Genomic DNA, 16,135 nt, shown 5'->3' on the forward strand with positions numbered 1-16,135 from the left:
TAGCCAGGTGGACAAGAGAAGTGAATACTCTGTTTGTGATTAACTTCCCCAGTACTTTCTAGTTCAGCAATGAAAGTGTCCTATATGAAATTCGCTGTAGTGGGTTATTTCCCCTCTAGGGCATTACCAATATTGCCATCACCCGAGTGGTCAGAGGCAATTTACCCATGTCAGTCTTTTTACCAAGAGAATATTTGGGTTATTAGCTGTGCACTGTATGCGTCTTAACATTCCAATTTTTGGCCATCCAGACAATGTGTTTTCTCTTGCCCCATCACCTGAATTGCTGCTCTAATCTTATAGAGAAAGTGGTGGTTTTTGTAGTTCTCTTTGTTAGGGGAGTCATTTTTAAATACCTGCTTTTTCCTTGTATTCATATAAACAGTCCAGGTTGGGCAAGGAGGGAAGTTTATATACAAAAGTGTGTACTCGTCCTAGATGCTTCTTGCTTTACAATTGTGAATACCCTACCATGCTGTTTGGACCCTCTGCAGCTGCCAGTTCTGGGCTGCTTTTCTGAGAAGAGCTCCCCCTCTGATAACTCCTCATAACTGTCTGCCTACTCATGAAATTTCTTTATGTATGAGTGTTAGTCTAGGCAGTGGAGTCCCACCATAGATTCAGAATGTCCTTTTTATCTAACAGATAGTTGGCGTCATGTGTCACATCAAGTGCTTGTCATGTCTCAATCAGTTTCTTATTCTCTTTGTGCTCAGCAACTCTCAATAAAATCGTATGTACCATTTCAGGTCTTCCATACCCCTTTTACTGTTTCAATGCATACTCTCCTCACTGTTACATTGAAGGCTTCCTACCCACTTCTTGTTCGCATGACAGTAACAGTTATTTTTATGTGTAATGGTGCAGCTAAAAGCTGGATCCTGCAAGGTTGGCTAGGATGATATGCATGACAGTGGTTTCCTCATGTGCACAGATTTAATGGTGACTCTCTACCCAAAAGTATGATAACACCCCAGTGTGTAAGCCATTGTTTTGTGTCACCAGTATTTTTCATACCTGCGGTTATTGCTAGGGGTGAAATTATCTACCAAGGACATCAAGTCTTACTATTGAATTAACTACTTGACACAGTGAATACATCTTGTTGGTTTCTAATGTCATGCATCATTCCTTTCAGGTATTTCACGAAAGAAAAGTGTCCCTGCTTTGCTTCAAGTGTGATAATATGTTGTTGTGCTTACTCAGACTCAATATACCTTTACCATCCCTTTAACAACAGAATTTAATAATGACTATTCTGGGCCATGGTCTTGATTATCCTAAGAGTCAACAACCTGTCCCAACCTGCTGCTACGGGCCTTCCATCAAACAAACAAAAGATCATTGTCACTACCGTAGCACCTCCATGGTCCATTATTGGGCTGCAGAAGTGAACCACGAGGACTCTTAAAGTCCTGAAACTTCCCTAACAAATTCCCACAATGATAAGATTAAAACATGGACATGCCCAAACAAAACATAAATTGCAAAGGAATACTCCCACATTCAGTATCACACATCGGGAGTGTGTGTGAAGGATAGTGTAGATCAACCCCTCATCTTTGAGCCCCCCATATCCAAAGTTGCTTTACTGGCAATTGAGTCAGAGGCTCCCCATTAATTCACATATTCTTGATCCGCAATGTTTTGTAACCCAACTTGACTGTACATAAGGCTAAGTGTATTATAGTTTGTCCTCTTCAAGTGAGCCCTCGAGCTTTGTTGTGAGTCAGCTTCAATCACAGAGCCTGGACTTCTTTGTTCATGAGATCGCAGTCAGCATTTCCCCGTAGTTAGCATCTGCATTAAAATGCTTGATGCAACATTCCACAGCACCAGGTACTATATGGCCTACCATTTCTGGGGTCCTGGAAGGGTGAGCTTCTGGTTGGCACCCCTATCTTTGTTGCTACTAAGTACTTGTTGGAGGGCTGGTGTCCCTCATACTGCTCACCTGCATCCCATTATTGGCCCTGCCTCTACTCCTCATTTGTGGACCTTGACTGCTCTGCCTCCTCCTCTGCCACCAATGCTGAAATTTGGCCACACAAGATGAGGCCTGGGACACGGCCCATTCCCACCACAAAAAGGAAGCAGTCAGTGTTAGAGTCCTTTGTTACCAATCTAGGCCAGATATTGCACACCTCTGTCCTGGTAACATCGCTGTCATACTCCACAAAGGTCACTTAATCTACAGTCTCTAGATGGCCTGAAGATGTGCCGCCCAGCACTCCTAACTATGGTCAAGCCAGAGTCATCTTGGAAGAAATGGCACAGTTCATCTTCCAGAAGTTTTCTTCCAGGTGGTATGCCTCCATGGGGCCTCAACCCCACTCCTCACGAAGGTCTGTGGAAGTTGCTGCTAACTGCTCTCTGCTACAGGACCCCTGCTAAGCCAGCGTTTGTAGGATAATCATGAGAGAGGGGAAGCTATGAAGGAGCTAAGACAGAACACATATTGCTCCATCGGTCATGGGCTATACCTCAAACCAAAGCTCATAAATAATAGTAAGTAGTACGTTTTTGATTTTTGCCTTACTGTTGCTATTCATATACACGTTACATAATTAGATCAAATTTACTAAGTAGGAAACTCTCTACAGACAAGCATTAGTTATACATAACTTAAGTTTCATTTTTTTATTTCATTCTTTAATTATTGTTTATTTTTCCATTTAATCTTTTGTATTTTTTATTTTATGTTTTAATTCTTTTCTCAGGTATACCAGCTGTTATTGTTGCTGTAACATTTGGAGCTACTTACCCATTTGATGATTTGCGGTACCGGCAGGAAGAATTGTAAGTAAATTGTAAGATGTTCACTTTGCTCTTTAAGGCTGCTTAGTGAATAGGCAATCAACGATACAATGACACAATTGACACGTGATTGATACAGCTGTGTGTGTTTAAAGCATACCTCATAGGTGTAGCAGCTGAAGAGCGGGTGAATTTCGGTGCCAACTTTGAAGAAACAGTATAACTACTTAACACAGCCATAGGTATTCAAATAAAAATGCCTCGTGTTTCTGCGTGATATCCAGTAGGATGATGAGACAAATAAAAAACGTGGATAAAACCTTTGACCAGCCCCTTAGTGCCTATTTAACATTTGTCAAACTTTTCTATGTTCTTATGTTTATAATTGCCTTTTCATACTTTGGAATCAACACAGGAGATGCTGCTGGCGCCATATTCCTCTCCGTGGGTCATTGATTCAGACTTTCAAAAGATTTTCTTACACATAGCGTACGTTGAGGCACACCTAAGCCAATTTATGTCCAGGATTCTCTGTAAGAAGCAATATTGTGAAAGAATGTTCAGCTACTTAAATTACATTTGTAATTGAACTAAATATAATAATTCGGAGTTCAGCGTGTTTCTATATTGGCACAAGGGAGCTACGGCTCATTTTGTACACATATCAATCTACCTGATTTGTGAGTGAGCCTTGGTTCATGGGTGAGTTGCCAACATTTTAAGAAAAGCAGCATATTCTTGGTATGATGGGACAATGTAAATTACTTTGTCCCCATGACAGAGAGACCACCCATCAAATTTAACAAGGACTGCCAAGCAGGCGCCTATTTATAAAGCATTGGCAATAACTGCAGTCACAGTTGTTCTGTCAGTGTTTCTCACTGTTTGATGCAGGGCTGCGTCAGTATGACGCAACCCTGCACAAACAGTTTTAATTTGTATTCACAGAAAGAAAATCCTGAAAGGGGATTTTCTTTTTGAAAATAGAAAAAATAATGCTCCCCTCTGAAGTCATCTTCCATGGTGGTGTGAAGATTATTTGTTTTTTTACTCTTCCTCATCGCCAGGCTTTGCCTGGAGATAATGGACATTAAAAAATGGCTGCCCATCCTGAAACGAGGGGCGGACCTGTGGCCATTTCTCCGGCAGCCCTTACTCTGTCGTGCCATTGGGGAGGTTTGCGATGGCGGTGACGGTGTTGTCACTTCGTAACCAAACCAAAGGACCACCTGCATTTAAATCATGTGAGCAGACCTTCATGTTGGACCACCAATATTTAAATTGGGCCTGCCAACATTGTATTAGAGTTCCAAATTTGAGTTAAGTGTCCGAAAAACATGGAAGCTCCCATGTCACCTGGTGTACTGTGGCCTAATACCTCAATGCTGTGATTGTAAGAAATACATTTAAAGCGTGTTTGTTTTCAGAGAAATAAGTTAAAGGAGATGTGCCTTTGAAACAGGAATGATCTGGTGACTGGTCACTATATTGAAACTGACCTACCACTACATTGTAAAGTAAATATATAATTGTTATGCTTAATTCCACTTATACTGACCTCCCAAGGTAAGAACGAGTGGTGTTAAGAATAGTAAAAGGCGGTGTGTCAATGTAGCATTTGCAAAATGATTGTCGGGTGATAGAACCCTTCTCGATATACTGACTGACATAGGGCCAATACGCTACTTCAACACAGAACGTTTACTTGTGAGAAGTGAGTTAGAGGAGCTGTGCGTCTGAATATTAGGTAGATTTCCACAACACAACTCATTCATGGTACTGTCGCAGCCTGCTAGCTGTTAGGCATGTGAGAAATATATTGGAAAGGAAATAAAAAGCGAAACCAATTTTGCTGTTGGTGTTTTCCCAAAAAATATAGATGACATTCTAAGATGATTACAAGAAGAATAAAAAAGACATGCCTCGTAGAGTTTCTCTCCGATTTATCAATAGACATGATGCATTTCATGGCACTGTGAGAGGGACAAAAAATTACTTTTTCGCCATCCTGTTCTGACTTCTCTGGCTTTACTTTTACTGCATGCTAATATGTCAAAGCCACGCATCATGTTCAGTAATGATGCACAGAGTTATAGAACGCACAACGGTCACTGGTAATCTTACATTACTCTTAGTCCAACTCGTCCACGAGTCCTTAACATGAGGTTTAGTCACCCAATCCTAGGACATCCAAGAAAACAGGAAATGCTGTCTGACCCCACCCACCCTGCACTGAGAGCTACAGGAGAGTAGCCTACCCCCAGTACTTCCTGTAATACCAAGCCTCTTATCAAAGGCCAAGATACAGAGGGTGAGCGGGAATAAATGACTGGGTTGAGGATGAATAGGACTAAGAGTGATGAAGATTAAGAATAGGTAAGCATTACCTCTACATCCCGCGTCCTCAACTCAGTCCTCACCCATGAAGTGTCGGACTTTGTCAAGACAAATTCTAGGAGACCACAACATAATGCAGCACCAAGTGATTTAATGCTGAAATCTATTGATCATCAAAAATAATCAATAAAACACAACATCCCTCATGGTAATACTGATTGCAAAACACCGGTACCAAAATTCCGTTGAATATGCAAAAGTTTGTGCAGCCTATAATGTTTCATAAATGTGTAGCCTAAGGCCCAAGTTTCAGCTTTACAAATGTCATTCCTATGCAATACCATTACATTATGTCCATGATGCAGCCGCTCCCCTTGTGGTACGGCTTTGCAGACCTGGAGGCCCTGAAAGGTCAGAGCTGGAACAGGACAAGGCAATAGTCTCTTTGATCCAGCGGCTCAGCATGATTTTTTACACATTTAACTTTCCCTGTGATGCCAGAAGTGAAAAATAGAGAACTAGATTTCCTGTATTCCTGGAATCTGTAAGGTAAATTGAGAGAGCAGGTTTAACATCTAACAAATGTAACCTAATTTGTTCAACAGAAGTGGAATCTCGAAAGTAGGAAGAATAAGCTCATGAGAAGAATGGAATTTAGATATAAACTTAGGTAGAAAACATGGGTCCGGTCTCACAACCATAGCGCCATCTAGAAAGGAGATAAAGGGAGGATGACAAAGAAGAGTAGAAAGTTCCCCCAAATGACAGGCAGAATAATGCCACCAAGAAAAGTGCATTCAAATAAAAATATTTGAGATTCGCCATTGCTAAAAGCCCAAAAGGAATATTTTACAAAGCCTTCAAAACCAAGGGAAGATCCCAAGAGGGAGGCATAGATTTAACAGACGTTTCAGAGATAGCAAAGCTTTTAAATAACCTAGAAACCAAGGAAACCACATTCATAACTACATCACCTTTTACATGGACTTCTTATAGCATACCATTGTGTTTTTAAAGTAGAAAGAGAAAGATTTTTCTGAAAATCATCCAAGAGAAATTATAGTATAGAAGGCAAAGAATATTCTACAGAAGAAATCCCTTGTGCACCACACCAATAATCAAAGACTTTCCAGTGTTCAGAATAGGAAGCCAGAGTTTCAGATATTCTAGATTTTTTAACCACATCAGTAATATGAGGAGGTAAAACTTGTTCCTCCAAACTCATCCTTTCAAGTTCCAAACCAAGAAGGAAAGATGAAGAAGTTGCAGCTGGGTGCAACACCTCAATGGAACAGGAGAACAAAAGAGGATCCAAAAAGGGCAACATGCCCTGCATTTTAGGAGTAGGAACCATCTTCATCTGGACCATCATGGGACCACCACAACCACTTGAGCCTTCTTCTTCTGAATTTTGCACGAGTCTTTTAATCAGAGGAATTGGAGGAATGCAAAGAGGAGTCGTCTTTGAGCCCATGCCAAGGTCAAGGCATCCATTCCCCAAGCCACCTTTTCAGGACACCTGTAGCAAAACCTCAGAATAGGGAGTGCCGAACCTCCTGTGAATGGCCCTGAAATGGTCTTGGTAAGTCTCATGCTATATGCCACCACATTACATTGTCCAGACCCTTGATGTGAATTTGCTGATAAGGAAAGGAGACAAGTGTCTGCCCAAAGACCCAGACTGCAAGCCAACTGGTTCAGGGTTCGGCAACAGGTACTCCCTTATCAACATATTGAGGTAGGACACATATTGACTGAAGTGTTGGAGCGCTCAGAAGACTGCAATCAATTCTCTTCACCTTGATGATCTCTGACCCTCTGTTCCAGACCACTTTGCTTGGGCTGCCAAGTTTCACAATGACGCACCCCAGCCAAAGGCACTCGCAACGGTTGTATATGTTTTTAGGGGATCTGGATGCATCACTACCCTTTTGCAGAGGTTGTCTATGTTTATCCACAACTGCCTTATTGATCTCTAGAGAGACAAGAACTACATAGTTCATGTTCTTGACTGAGAGGGCACCATGAGATAGCAGATGATACAGTAGAGATCTCATATTTAGTTTTGCTCATGGCACAGTGAAAATGGCTGCTGCCATATGACTCTGCACCTCCACCCAATGGAAAAGAGAGGGGTCCTTGCGTAGAAGTAGATCCTTCAGTAGATTCTGAAGGCAAACAACCCTTTCCACTGGGATTAACACTTTGGCCAATTGAGTATTGAAATGTGCTCCAATAAACTGGAGGTCCAGGGAAGGAAGAAGATTACACTTCAGTAGATTCAACAGAAACTCAGGATGGCTTAGCATAACAATGGTCAAGGAGAGATGTTGTTTAGAATCAATATCGTTGGAGCTTGAACCAACCAGCTGTCCAGATGTGGGAAAATTGACACACCTTTGAGATGAAGGTAAGCTATAAGTGGAGCCGCCATCTTCGTGAACACTCCTGGGGAGGACCAGAGTCCAAATGGGAAGACTCTGTACTGCTAAGTTTGCCCAAACACAAACATCGAGAAATTGCTAATGCAGCTTGTACATTAGAATATGGAGCTACATATCCATCAAGTCAAGGATAGCTAGACAGGCATTTGGTTCTTCTATTACAAGAATGATTTTTTGTAAAGTTTCCAGATTAAAATTAATTCGGGGTTATGAGGTTCGAGAGATTGTGATGTGTTGTTTATTTATGTTTTTATGGTTGAACATTTTTAAACCGAATAAAGTGATTTGATGATGATGAGTTGCCAGATTTGTTCATGGCATTCAGATCTATGACAATTCGGCAACCCCCTTGAACCTTGGGAACCACAAACACGATTGAGTATATCCCTTTTCCCTCCTCTTCTGTTGTAACTGGAATAATAGCCTTCTTTTTGATCAATTAAAGAATACCTTCTTTCAATGCTACCTGTTTCTCATAAGAGTAGGGTGCTGGAGTAGGGATGATCTCTGAAGGAATTGGTGGGGAAGCAACTTTGATCTTGTAACCTCTTTGGAGTATTTTCAGAACCCATCTGTCCAAAGTTGTTGACTGCCATACCTGTTGAAAGTAATGGACCCTATCACCAACCTCTTATCTGAAACCATCTTTTTCCTTTATTCCTGGATAGTCAGGAGCGCTGATTGGGATTTAGGAGATCCTGTTTAACTTTCCTGTGGAATTTCCTGGAAAGGGATCTGCCTTGAAATCTCAACCATTGATCCATGTTCTGCTGCCTTCTAGAAGGCTGTATAAAGGATTTAGCCTTATACTGAAAGGAACTTTTGGGTACATTCTGCCTGCGAAAAGAAAAATAATGTTTTCTCCTCAAAGATGTTGTGCAACTTTTTCCCCAGTTCAGAACCAAATAGTCAATCAGCTTTGAAGAGCATTCTTAAAGCAGCAGCATTCTGGGCAGAGTCTGTGTTTCAGTCCTTTAAGAATAGATTCTGTATAGCAGCTACAGAAGCTCCACGTGACAAAGCAGCTGCCTGGACCACATCGAAAGAAACATCCGCTAATAGTTTGACCTGTTTCTCCATGTTTTTTTGAGTAACGCCGGACACTGCATACCTTCTTGCATTGATTTAAACAGCTCTTTAAAATTGGATAACAAGGACTGGGCAATATAAGCTCCATATATCCCTGTGAAAGCCAAGTGAGAACCAGCATACATTTTTTAAGGATCCATCTACTTTCTTGTCTGATGGGTCCTTCAAAATGCTGTCATCAGCCATAGATGAACGGCCCATAATACTAGCCACATGTACTGTATCTGGAAACTTCTCATCCATTCCCTCTAACTGATACAGCTTGGACATGAAACAAGGAATATTAATCTTGTCAGGATCCCTCCACTCTTTAAGGACCACATCTGGAATGTGCTGATGAATAGAGACCTCCATATTAACAGGCTTCTAGTGCTGTTGGAGAATTGCATCCTTAGAAGACTCCACAATTTTTTCACTAGGAAATACCACATTGTCCTTTATATGGGAAAGTAAATCCGGTAACATGTCTTTAGAAATGTATTTCCCTTTGTGTTCAGAAGGAGGAAGGGATGAACCACCAGATAAATCAGAGTCCTAGAGATCAGAGTAAATGCTTTCTTGATCTGCCTGGTTCCCCCTCCCTCGTTTTTTATTTCTTCAAGGAAGCCGGTTTTTACCACCAATCTCCTTATCATTTCTTCATCTGGGGAAGCCTTAGACCACTTCCTTGGGAGAAAAGAAGTCGTTGGTCCAGAAGAAGATATTGAAGGCACACAGAACAAATGTCTCTTCTACAGGACACACTTTCCCATCATGAGAGAACCAACTGATCTCAGCTAATCATAATCAGAAACACCATACAAAGGAATGAGCTGGTATAATTACCTGTAGTGACTGTCAATATAAATAAGAAACACTCTAGGCACCCAAATGTGCATGCTTGCGCACTGACTGTGCTTAAAACACAAAAGTGATAACCTAATTCCTCGTCATATTAAATAAGAAAAAATACACATGCTCGGGGGACCAGCGCTACCCTCATGCACAAGCGCCAGAGCGGAACGTAGTCTCTATTACTACACATTCATCTTCTGACTTCTCCTTTTGCTGGTAAGAATAAGAATCAAAAACGGTCTGCTAAAACAAAACAATACTAGTAGATGTAATCAAGCTGACCTGCATGGATGCATTGCTTTTCCTTAGGGGCATCCATGGAAGCTGAACGCTGACTCACATCCTTACACGTTTAATTAACAGCCGTTCCTTTTCCTGGTCAGGAATTAGATCGTACTCCAACATTATTGTGAAAACTGCTGTGATAACAAGGTATACGTATTAAATCACACTTATCAAACTTCTGGACATGATAATGACTGTGCCCTTATGCCGGGGGATCCTTTCTGCACTCCCCATTAGCATAGCCCCTACATAGACAGGGTTGAAATCTCTAAAACCAGCATGGAGATTAAATAGTCCCACAAAGTAGGAAGTCCGGGCCCAAGGACTTCCGCATTCCCTGTCAATGTCCAAAAGACAGGAAGCAAAACAGAAAGTACTGAGGGTAGGCTGCATTCTTGTAGTTCCAAGTGCAGGGTGAGTGGGGTCAGATAGCATTTTCTGTTTTAGTTTCCTGTCCTGGTACTGGGTGACTAAACCTCATAAGTAAGGACTAGGTCGAGGATGAGGGACAAAGAGGTAAATAATGATTACTGCATGGGATATGCAATAGTAACAGGTTTAAGAATTCAGGAGCTGATTTTCTCTTAAGATACCAGAGACAATTTTGGAGGGTTGGTAGACTGAGGAAAATAATTAGTAGAGTAGGTGATAGAAGAAAATATGTTATAGCAGAACAGCAGGAAAATGATGAGCTTTAGATTTCTTGATCATGAGACCTGAGAGAGAGTAAGTTAGAAAATGCCAGTGTTGGGGCTTGCCTTTCTGCCCACAGTGAGAGAGAGGAACTAGAGTTACCCTGGGATAAGTATATAAGCAGGCTGATCTAAGAGGATGAGTAGCTACTGATAATCTTGGGACCTTGCACTTACACTGAGGCCTGGGCTGCGTTGGGTAAGGTAACTGTAATTCAGATTGATCTTATCCCAGTGACTCACGAATGGAGTACCATTGGTCATATCCACTTGGTGTCACTCTGTTGGCTCCATCTGAGGACATTTTAAAGTATTATCAGCCTTCTGAGAATGCTCTTTCATGCAACCAAATGCTTCATTATGCCCAGCCCTCAAGTGAGTTGTTTTTCAGCTCCAGACTGTTATTTTTTTATAGTGTTCTACATTCACTATCCAAGCTTGTAAGAGAGTGTTTTGTTTGAGATTCTGAGTCCAAATGATGCCGCCTTTTTATTTCCTTTAATAAAGTTGTGAAACTGAATTCTATTTCTGGTCCTTGGGCTCAGACTATGCTTATCCTTCTTTACTACTAAAAAAACAGTAGCCAATGAAAACAACAGACATTTGTAAAAATGACTACATATCCCAAGAATCATTAAAGTACTCTCCCCTACCACAGTCCACCAATAATCTCCACTTAGAGACCATAAAACTGTGAGACACCACCTTGACTGTCCCTTTCTTTGCTGCTTTGCAGTCAAGATAAATACCTCACACTTATCATATGCTTGGTCACTATGTTTTATTGATGCTATGTTTTATTACCAGTCTGTGCATGTTGTTGCTTCCGCTTCTTCCACAGCACCTTTAATGCGTTGTACTGCTTTGTATTGATGCTCATTATTGCTTGCCTGCTCATGCTAATGCGGTGCTTCTTTGATCTGTCAGAATGGCTGCCACTCGTTTAGTTCTCTTTCTTTTCTCTCCTCTGTGTTTGTTACATCTTTACCCTCATTACACTCCCCCTTTATTTTATTATCTGAGCAGGCCGCGTCTCTGCCGTCCTGCTCAGGAACAAGGAACGCACCAGATATCCCAACTGGACTGTTCGCGTGTAGTCTTCTTTCTATGCATACACTACCATTCCTTTACGCACTCTGTGGCTCTGCAACCAGATTTTCGGAGGGTGGGCTGTATTGGCACCTTCCCGGGTTGCAATAATAGGGGCTGGAGACTTCAGTGTGCCTGTACTAAAATCTGCTGAATTTACCAAGCATAGACTATTTTTGTTCTCACCTGATGCCCTGCTTGTCTGAGTTAATCAGGACTGCAATAATTCCTCTGGTGCCTCATCTTTTTCTTGACCTCAAGTGGCTTCGCTCTGGGGGTTGGTCTGTGAGATCTGTATTGACTCCTCTCTTCCCTGTGATTCTCATGATGTTAGATAGCAAATAAATGGACCCTTACTTTGAAGTCTAGGGGCCTGGGGATGAACTTGATGGCTACTATGTTAAAGATGGTCTTGTGGAGGTTATAGACCATTCTGTACAACGCTTCTTGGGCAAAGTACTTTCGAAGGCACTACAATCCATCAGCAAATGATTGGAGGTATTTACTGGACCTCATAATGACCTCCCCTCTTCTATACCCTCGGGGTCCTGCCCAGATTCAGACCTCCCAATGGCCCCACTCAGAACCTTTTTGCGAAACTGTCTCAAAGTATTTTGGGGAACGTACCTACAGTACCAAGGCAGTGGTCCCCGCAGGGATGCACACCCTTTCCCTGACTAGGGGCCAGATGTAGCAAGAAAATATTTTGCGACTTGCAAATTGCGAGTCATTCCGACTTGCAAATTGCAACTCGCAAACTGTTATGCAGAAAAGTGTCTCAGACACCTTCTGCGTCTCGCTATGGGGTCGCAAAGACCCACCTCATGAATATTAATGAGGTGGGTCGCAAATTGCGACCCCATAGCGAGTCCATGCACTCACAGGGATGGTGGCCTGCTGGAGACAGCAGACCTCCATGTCTGTGACTGCTTTTTTTGATAAAGCTGTTTTTTTTTTTTATTGCAGCCCGTTTTCCTTAAAGGAAAACGAGTCGCAATTCAAAGAAATAATGAAACCATTTGGTTTCATTTTTTCAGAGTAGGCAGTGGTCCATTGGACCACTGCTTGCTTTGAAAAAATATTTTCAGCGACATTCACAAAGGGGAAGGGGTCCCATGAGGACCCCTTCCCGTTTGCGAATGCGTTACCACCCACTTCAAGTGGGTGGTAACTGCGAGTTGGTTTGCGACCCCTTCCTATTTGCGAGTCACATCCTCAAATTGCAAGTCAGTACAGACTCGCAATTTGAGGATGTGCATCGCGTTAGGCCTTTTGCATGTAGCAAACTGCGTTTTTCGCAGTTTGCGACGTGCAAAAGGCTTCCTACATCTGGCCCTTAGTCTCTGACAGTACCACGTCCCCTACCTCAGATCTCAGCAAACCCTCTCTTGCCAAACAAAAGAGATCCTCTAGTCCCCTCCTTTTTTCCTCAGTTTCCCATACTCCCTTTGACTTTGAACCTTACGAAATCATGCATCCTAGGTTTTCTGACTGGACCCCCACCCCTGCAGTGGTAAAATACATGCAGACCCATCTTCGTAGCAGTTTCAAAAAGAAGTCTGCAATCGCTTCCAGGCGGAATGCCCCAAACCTGACCTCCCACACAAGACGGCATAGGCCTCTGACATTGACCCTATTGTGATCACCTTCTTAGAAAAGTACACCGCATCCCCAAAAATGGAGCTCGCTTTTCATGCTCATGAAGATGGTACCAGTGTGAATCCTGAAGTTCTTGCCAGGTGGGCCCAAAAGGGCTGTTTGCCTGCTCAGCAATGCCAACTGCGTGCTCAATTCAGAAAAATGGCAGTCCTAATGAGGATAGACCCTAAGCTGGTTGAGTTGGCTACGTCTGAAGGTGGCCCCCTGGCTGAAGGCAAACGTTTCAAAGATTGTTTTGTTAAAGATATTGGCAAATTTGTTAATTCATTTAATGCCCTCAACAAAGCCCAATCATCTCTAAAGAAGGTGTTCCAGCCTCTTCTTGGGTGGGCCGGCTGAGAACGAGGACGTTTGGCTGGCCCGGCCTTGTCCCAAGGCCCTCAGAGAGGTTACAGCTTTCGACGTCGAGGGAAAGGACAAGGTGTCTCACACGCTGGATTCTCCCCTTCTAGATCCAGGGGTTTTGGAGTTCTCTTCAACTAGGAGTGTCGCTTAAGGCTCACAAGCCTTTCACTTTCAATTTACAGGTAATTCTCATTCCTGATATTCCTTCAGGGGGCAGGCTTTGTCATTTAATTCACAACTGGCCCAACATTTCTTGCAATGCCTGGGCTCTGCAAACTATCCAGGGAACTATCTCAAATCCTGGTTCAGGCCTCTGCCCCTACCCATCTCCATTTTTCTCTACAAGTAAAGAGCTTCATAGACTCAGAGATTTGAGAACGTCTAGCACAGCACACCATTGCTCCTTCTTACCTTCACCCCAGTGGTTTCTGCTGTAGTATTTTTCTGGTCCGGAACAAAGCTGGGTGTCATAGATTGGTGCTCAATCTGAGACACTTCAATCAATGGGTGGTTTATTGCCACTTCAAAAAGGAGGGGATTCATCTCTGTGATCTCCTTCAAGAGAAGGACTGGATGGTACAGTTAAACTTAGGGGACACCTACCTTACAGTCCCAATATTTCCTCCACACAGATGTTTTCTACAGTTTCAATGGAGATCCCAATGGTTTGAAAACCTGGCTGTTAGAACTGGGGTTTCTGGTTGTCAGAGTATGCACCCTGTACAAGCAGGGACCACCACTTCTAGTCAGGGTAAGCTAGATACACTTTTACAGATAGCCTGTGCTCACCCTCTGGTAGCTTGCTTGGCACAGAGCAGTCCAGCTTATCTAAAGAGGCAATGTGTAAAGTATCACACACACAGTAACACAATAAAAACACAACAAAAAAGTACTCCACTCCGAGTTAGAATAATAGATCAAATTTTTATGAGTATAACACAATCAAAACGACAAACATACAATCAGTAGAAGTCGAGATATGATTTTTTAAAGAATGAACAAAAAATAGTGTATGGAAGTCAATAGCGCTAAAAGGTTACTTGAGGTTGCGCTAGACGTGGGTAAATCCAAAGTTCAGGTTGACAGCGAGAGAGGACATGCTGCTACAAAACCCATGCAGGATCTGCTGAAAAAGTACCTTGAATGGAAGAAGTGTCGATGTTGAGTGCTCGATGCATGAAGCAGAGGAGGAGATGCGTCACTGACGATCAAGGAGATATAGGCGATGTGTCAGCTCTGGGCTGCGCAGCATGAGGCCGTGTCAAACAGCAGGCAGTGTTAGGTGGCAAGGCAATGCGTCGTCCTCGAACCGCTAGGTTGGAGCGATGCATCAGCACCGAGCTGTGCTGGGTCGAAGATGCGTCTGAATCCAGGTATAATGCATTGCTCAGTTGGCAATGAGTTGTCCATGATTCAGGCAGCAGCAGCAATGTACCGGTGTCAAGAGGAAATGTGCTGGTTCAGATAAGCACAATGTTGTTGATGCGTGGATTTTCTTGGATTGCAGCACAGATACTCACTTCCAAGGACTGGATTAGTACCACTTGGCAGAGTTGTACTCACATCAGACAGAGCCCAGGTGCTGGTTGCAAGTTGCAGGCAGTCTTTGATGTCCTTGAGGCTGCAGGAGAACAGGGAGTAAGCCAACAACCCCTTGGAGTCACTCTAGGCTCAGCTGAGAGAGGTCCAGTCCTTCCTCAGCAAAGCAGAGATCGGCAGGCAGCAGGGTAACTCTTCAAAGCAGAGAGCAGTCCTACTTGGAAAGACGTCCAGCAGAAGGGCACTTCTTGTAGCACAGCAGTCCTTACTCCTGGAAGAGTTCCTCACAGGTCTAGTAGTATACTGATTTGGTAGGGTCAGAGACCTAATTCATATACCCCTTTGAAGTGGGGGCTACTTAAAAGAAGGGTCTTTGAAGTGCACAGAGGTCCTTTCTTCCTAATCCTGGCTCCAGACTATCAGTGAGGGGTAATCGGCCCTTTGTGTGGGGACAGTTACTCCTATTCAGGTGTAAGTGTCAGCTGCCCTGCCCAGCAATGCAGATGAATGCAGATGAGTGCTCAGACACACCTAACCTTCCTGTGTTTGTGGCTGTGGGAATGCAGAAGGTGTAGCTGTCACCCACCCTAGACATGTACTGAAAACAAGTTGCAGGCCCACAGAACTGTAAGAGCAGAGAAATGCCTATTTTCCAAAAGTGGCATTTCTAAAATAATAATGTTAAATCCAACTTTACCATTAAAGCGGATTTATCATTACCATTCCAATGATATGAAACATGATGCAGCTCTTCCTTTCTGATCAGTAATTACAGCTTAAAAGTGTATTAGGGAATAACCAATGCTGGGCCTGTGGGGGGAGTAGGCCTCACAATAATGAAAACAACTTTGGTTTTTTTTCAATACCAGGACATTTAAAACTTAAAAGTACATGTCCTACCTTTTACTTACAAAACACCCTGCACTATGGGCTACCTAGGGCCTACCTTAATGGTGAAAAATGTGTAAAAAAGGGGAGTTTAAAGCTTGTCAAGGAATTTTAAATGCTAAGTTGAAGTGGCAGTGAAACTGCACACACAGGCTCTGCAGTGGCAGACCTGAGACA

At 42.8% G+C, this 16,135-nt stretch overlaps 1 protein-coding gene across 1 annotated transcript in view; it reads left to right on the forward strand.

Annotated features, from left to right (window-relative positions):
* The window catches only part of ADGRG7 (adhesion G protein-coupled receptor G7), a 1,214,738-nt gene that overhangs the window by 1,059,373 nt on the left and 139,230 nt on the right, over nucleotides 1-16,135 (forward strand). The window contains exon 13 of the mRNA XM_069204827.1: nucleotides 2,721-2,799. Coding sequence (XP_069060928.1) covers nucleotides 2,721-2,799 — 79 coding nt within the window. The remainder of the gene's footprint in view (nucleotides 1-2,720; nucleotides 2,800-16,135) is intronic.

The sequence above is a fragment of the Pleurodeles waltl genome, chromosome 8 (assembly GCF_031143425.1).
Source record: "Pleurodeles waltl isolate 20211129_DDA chromosome 8, aPleWal1.hap1.20221129, whole genome shotgun sequence".
Lineage (NCBI taxonomy): Eukaryota > Metazoa > Chordata > Amphibia > Caudata > Salamandridae > Pleurodeles > Pleurodeles waltl.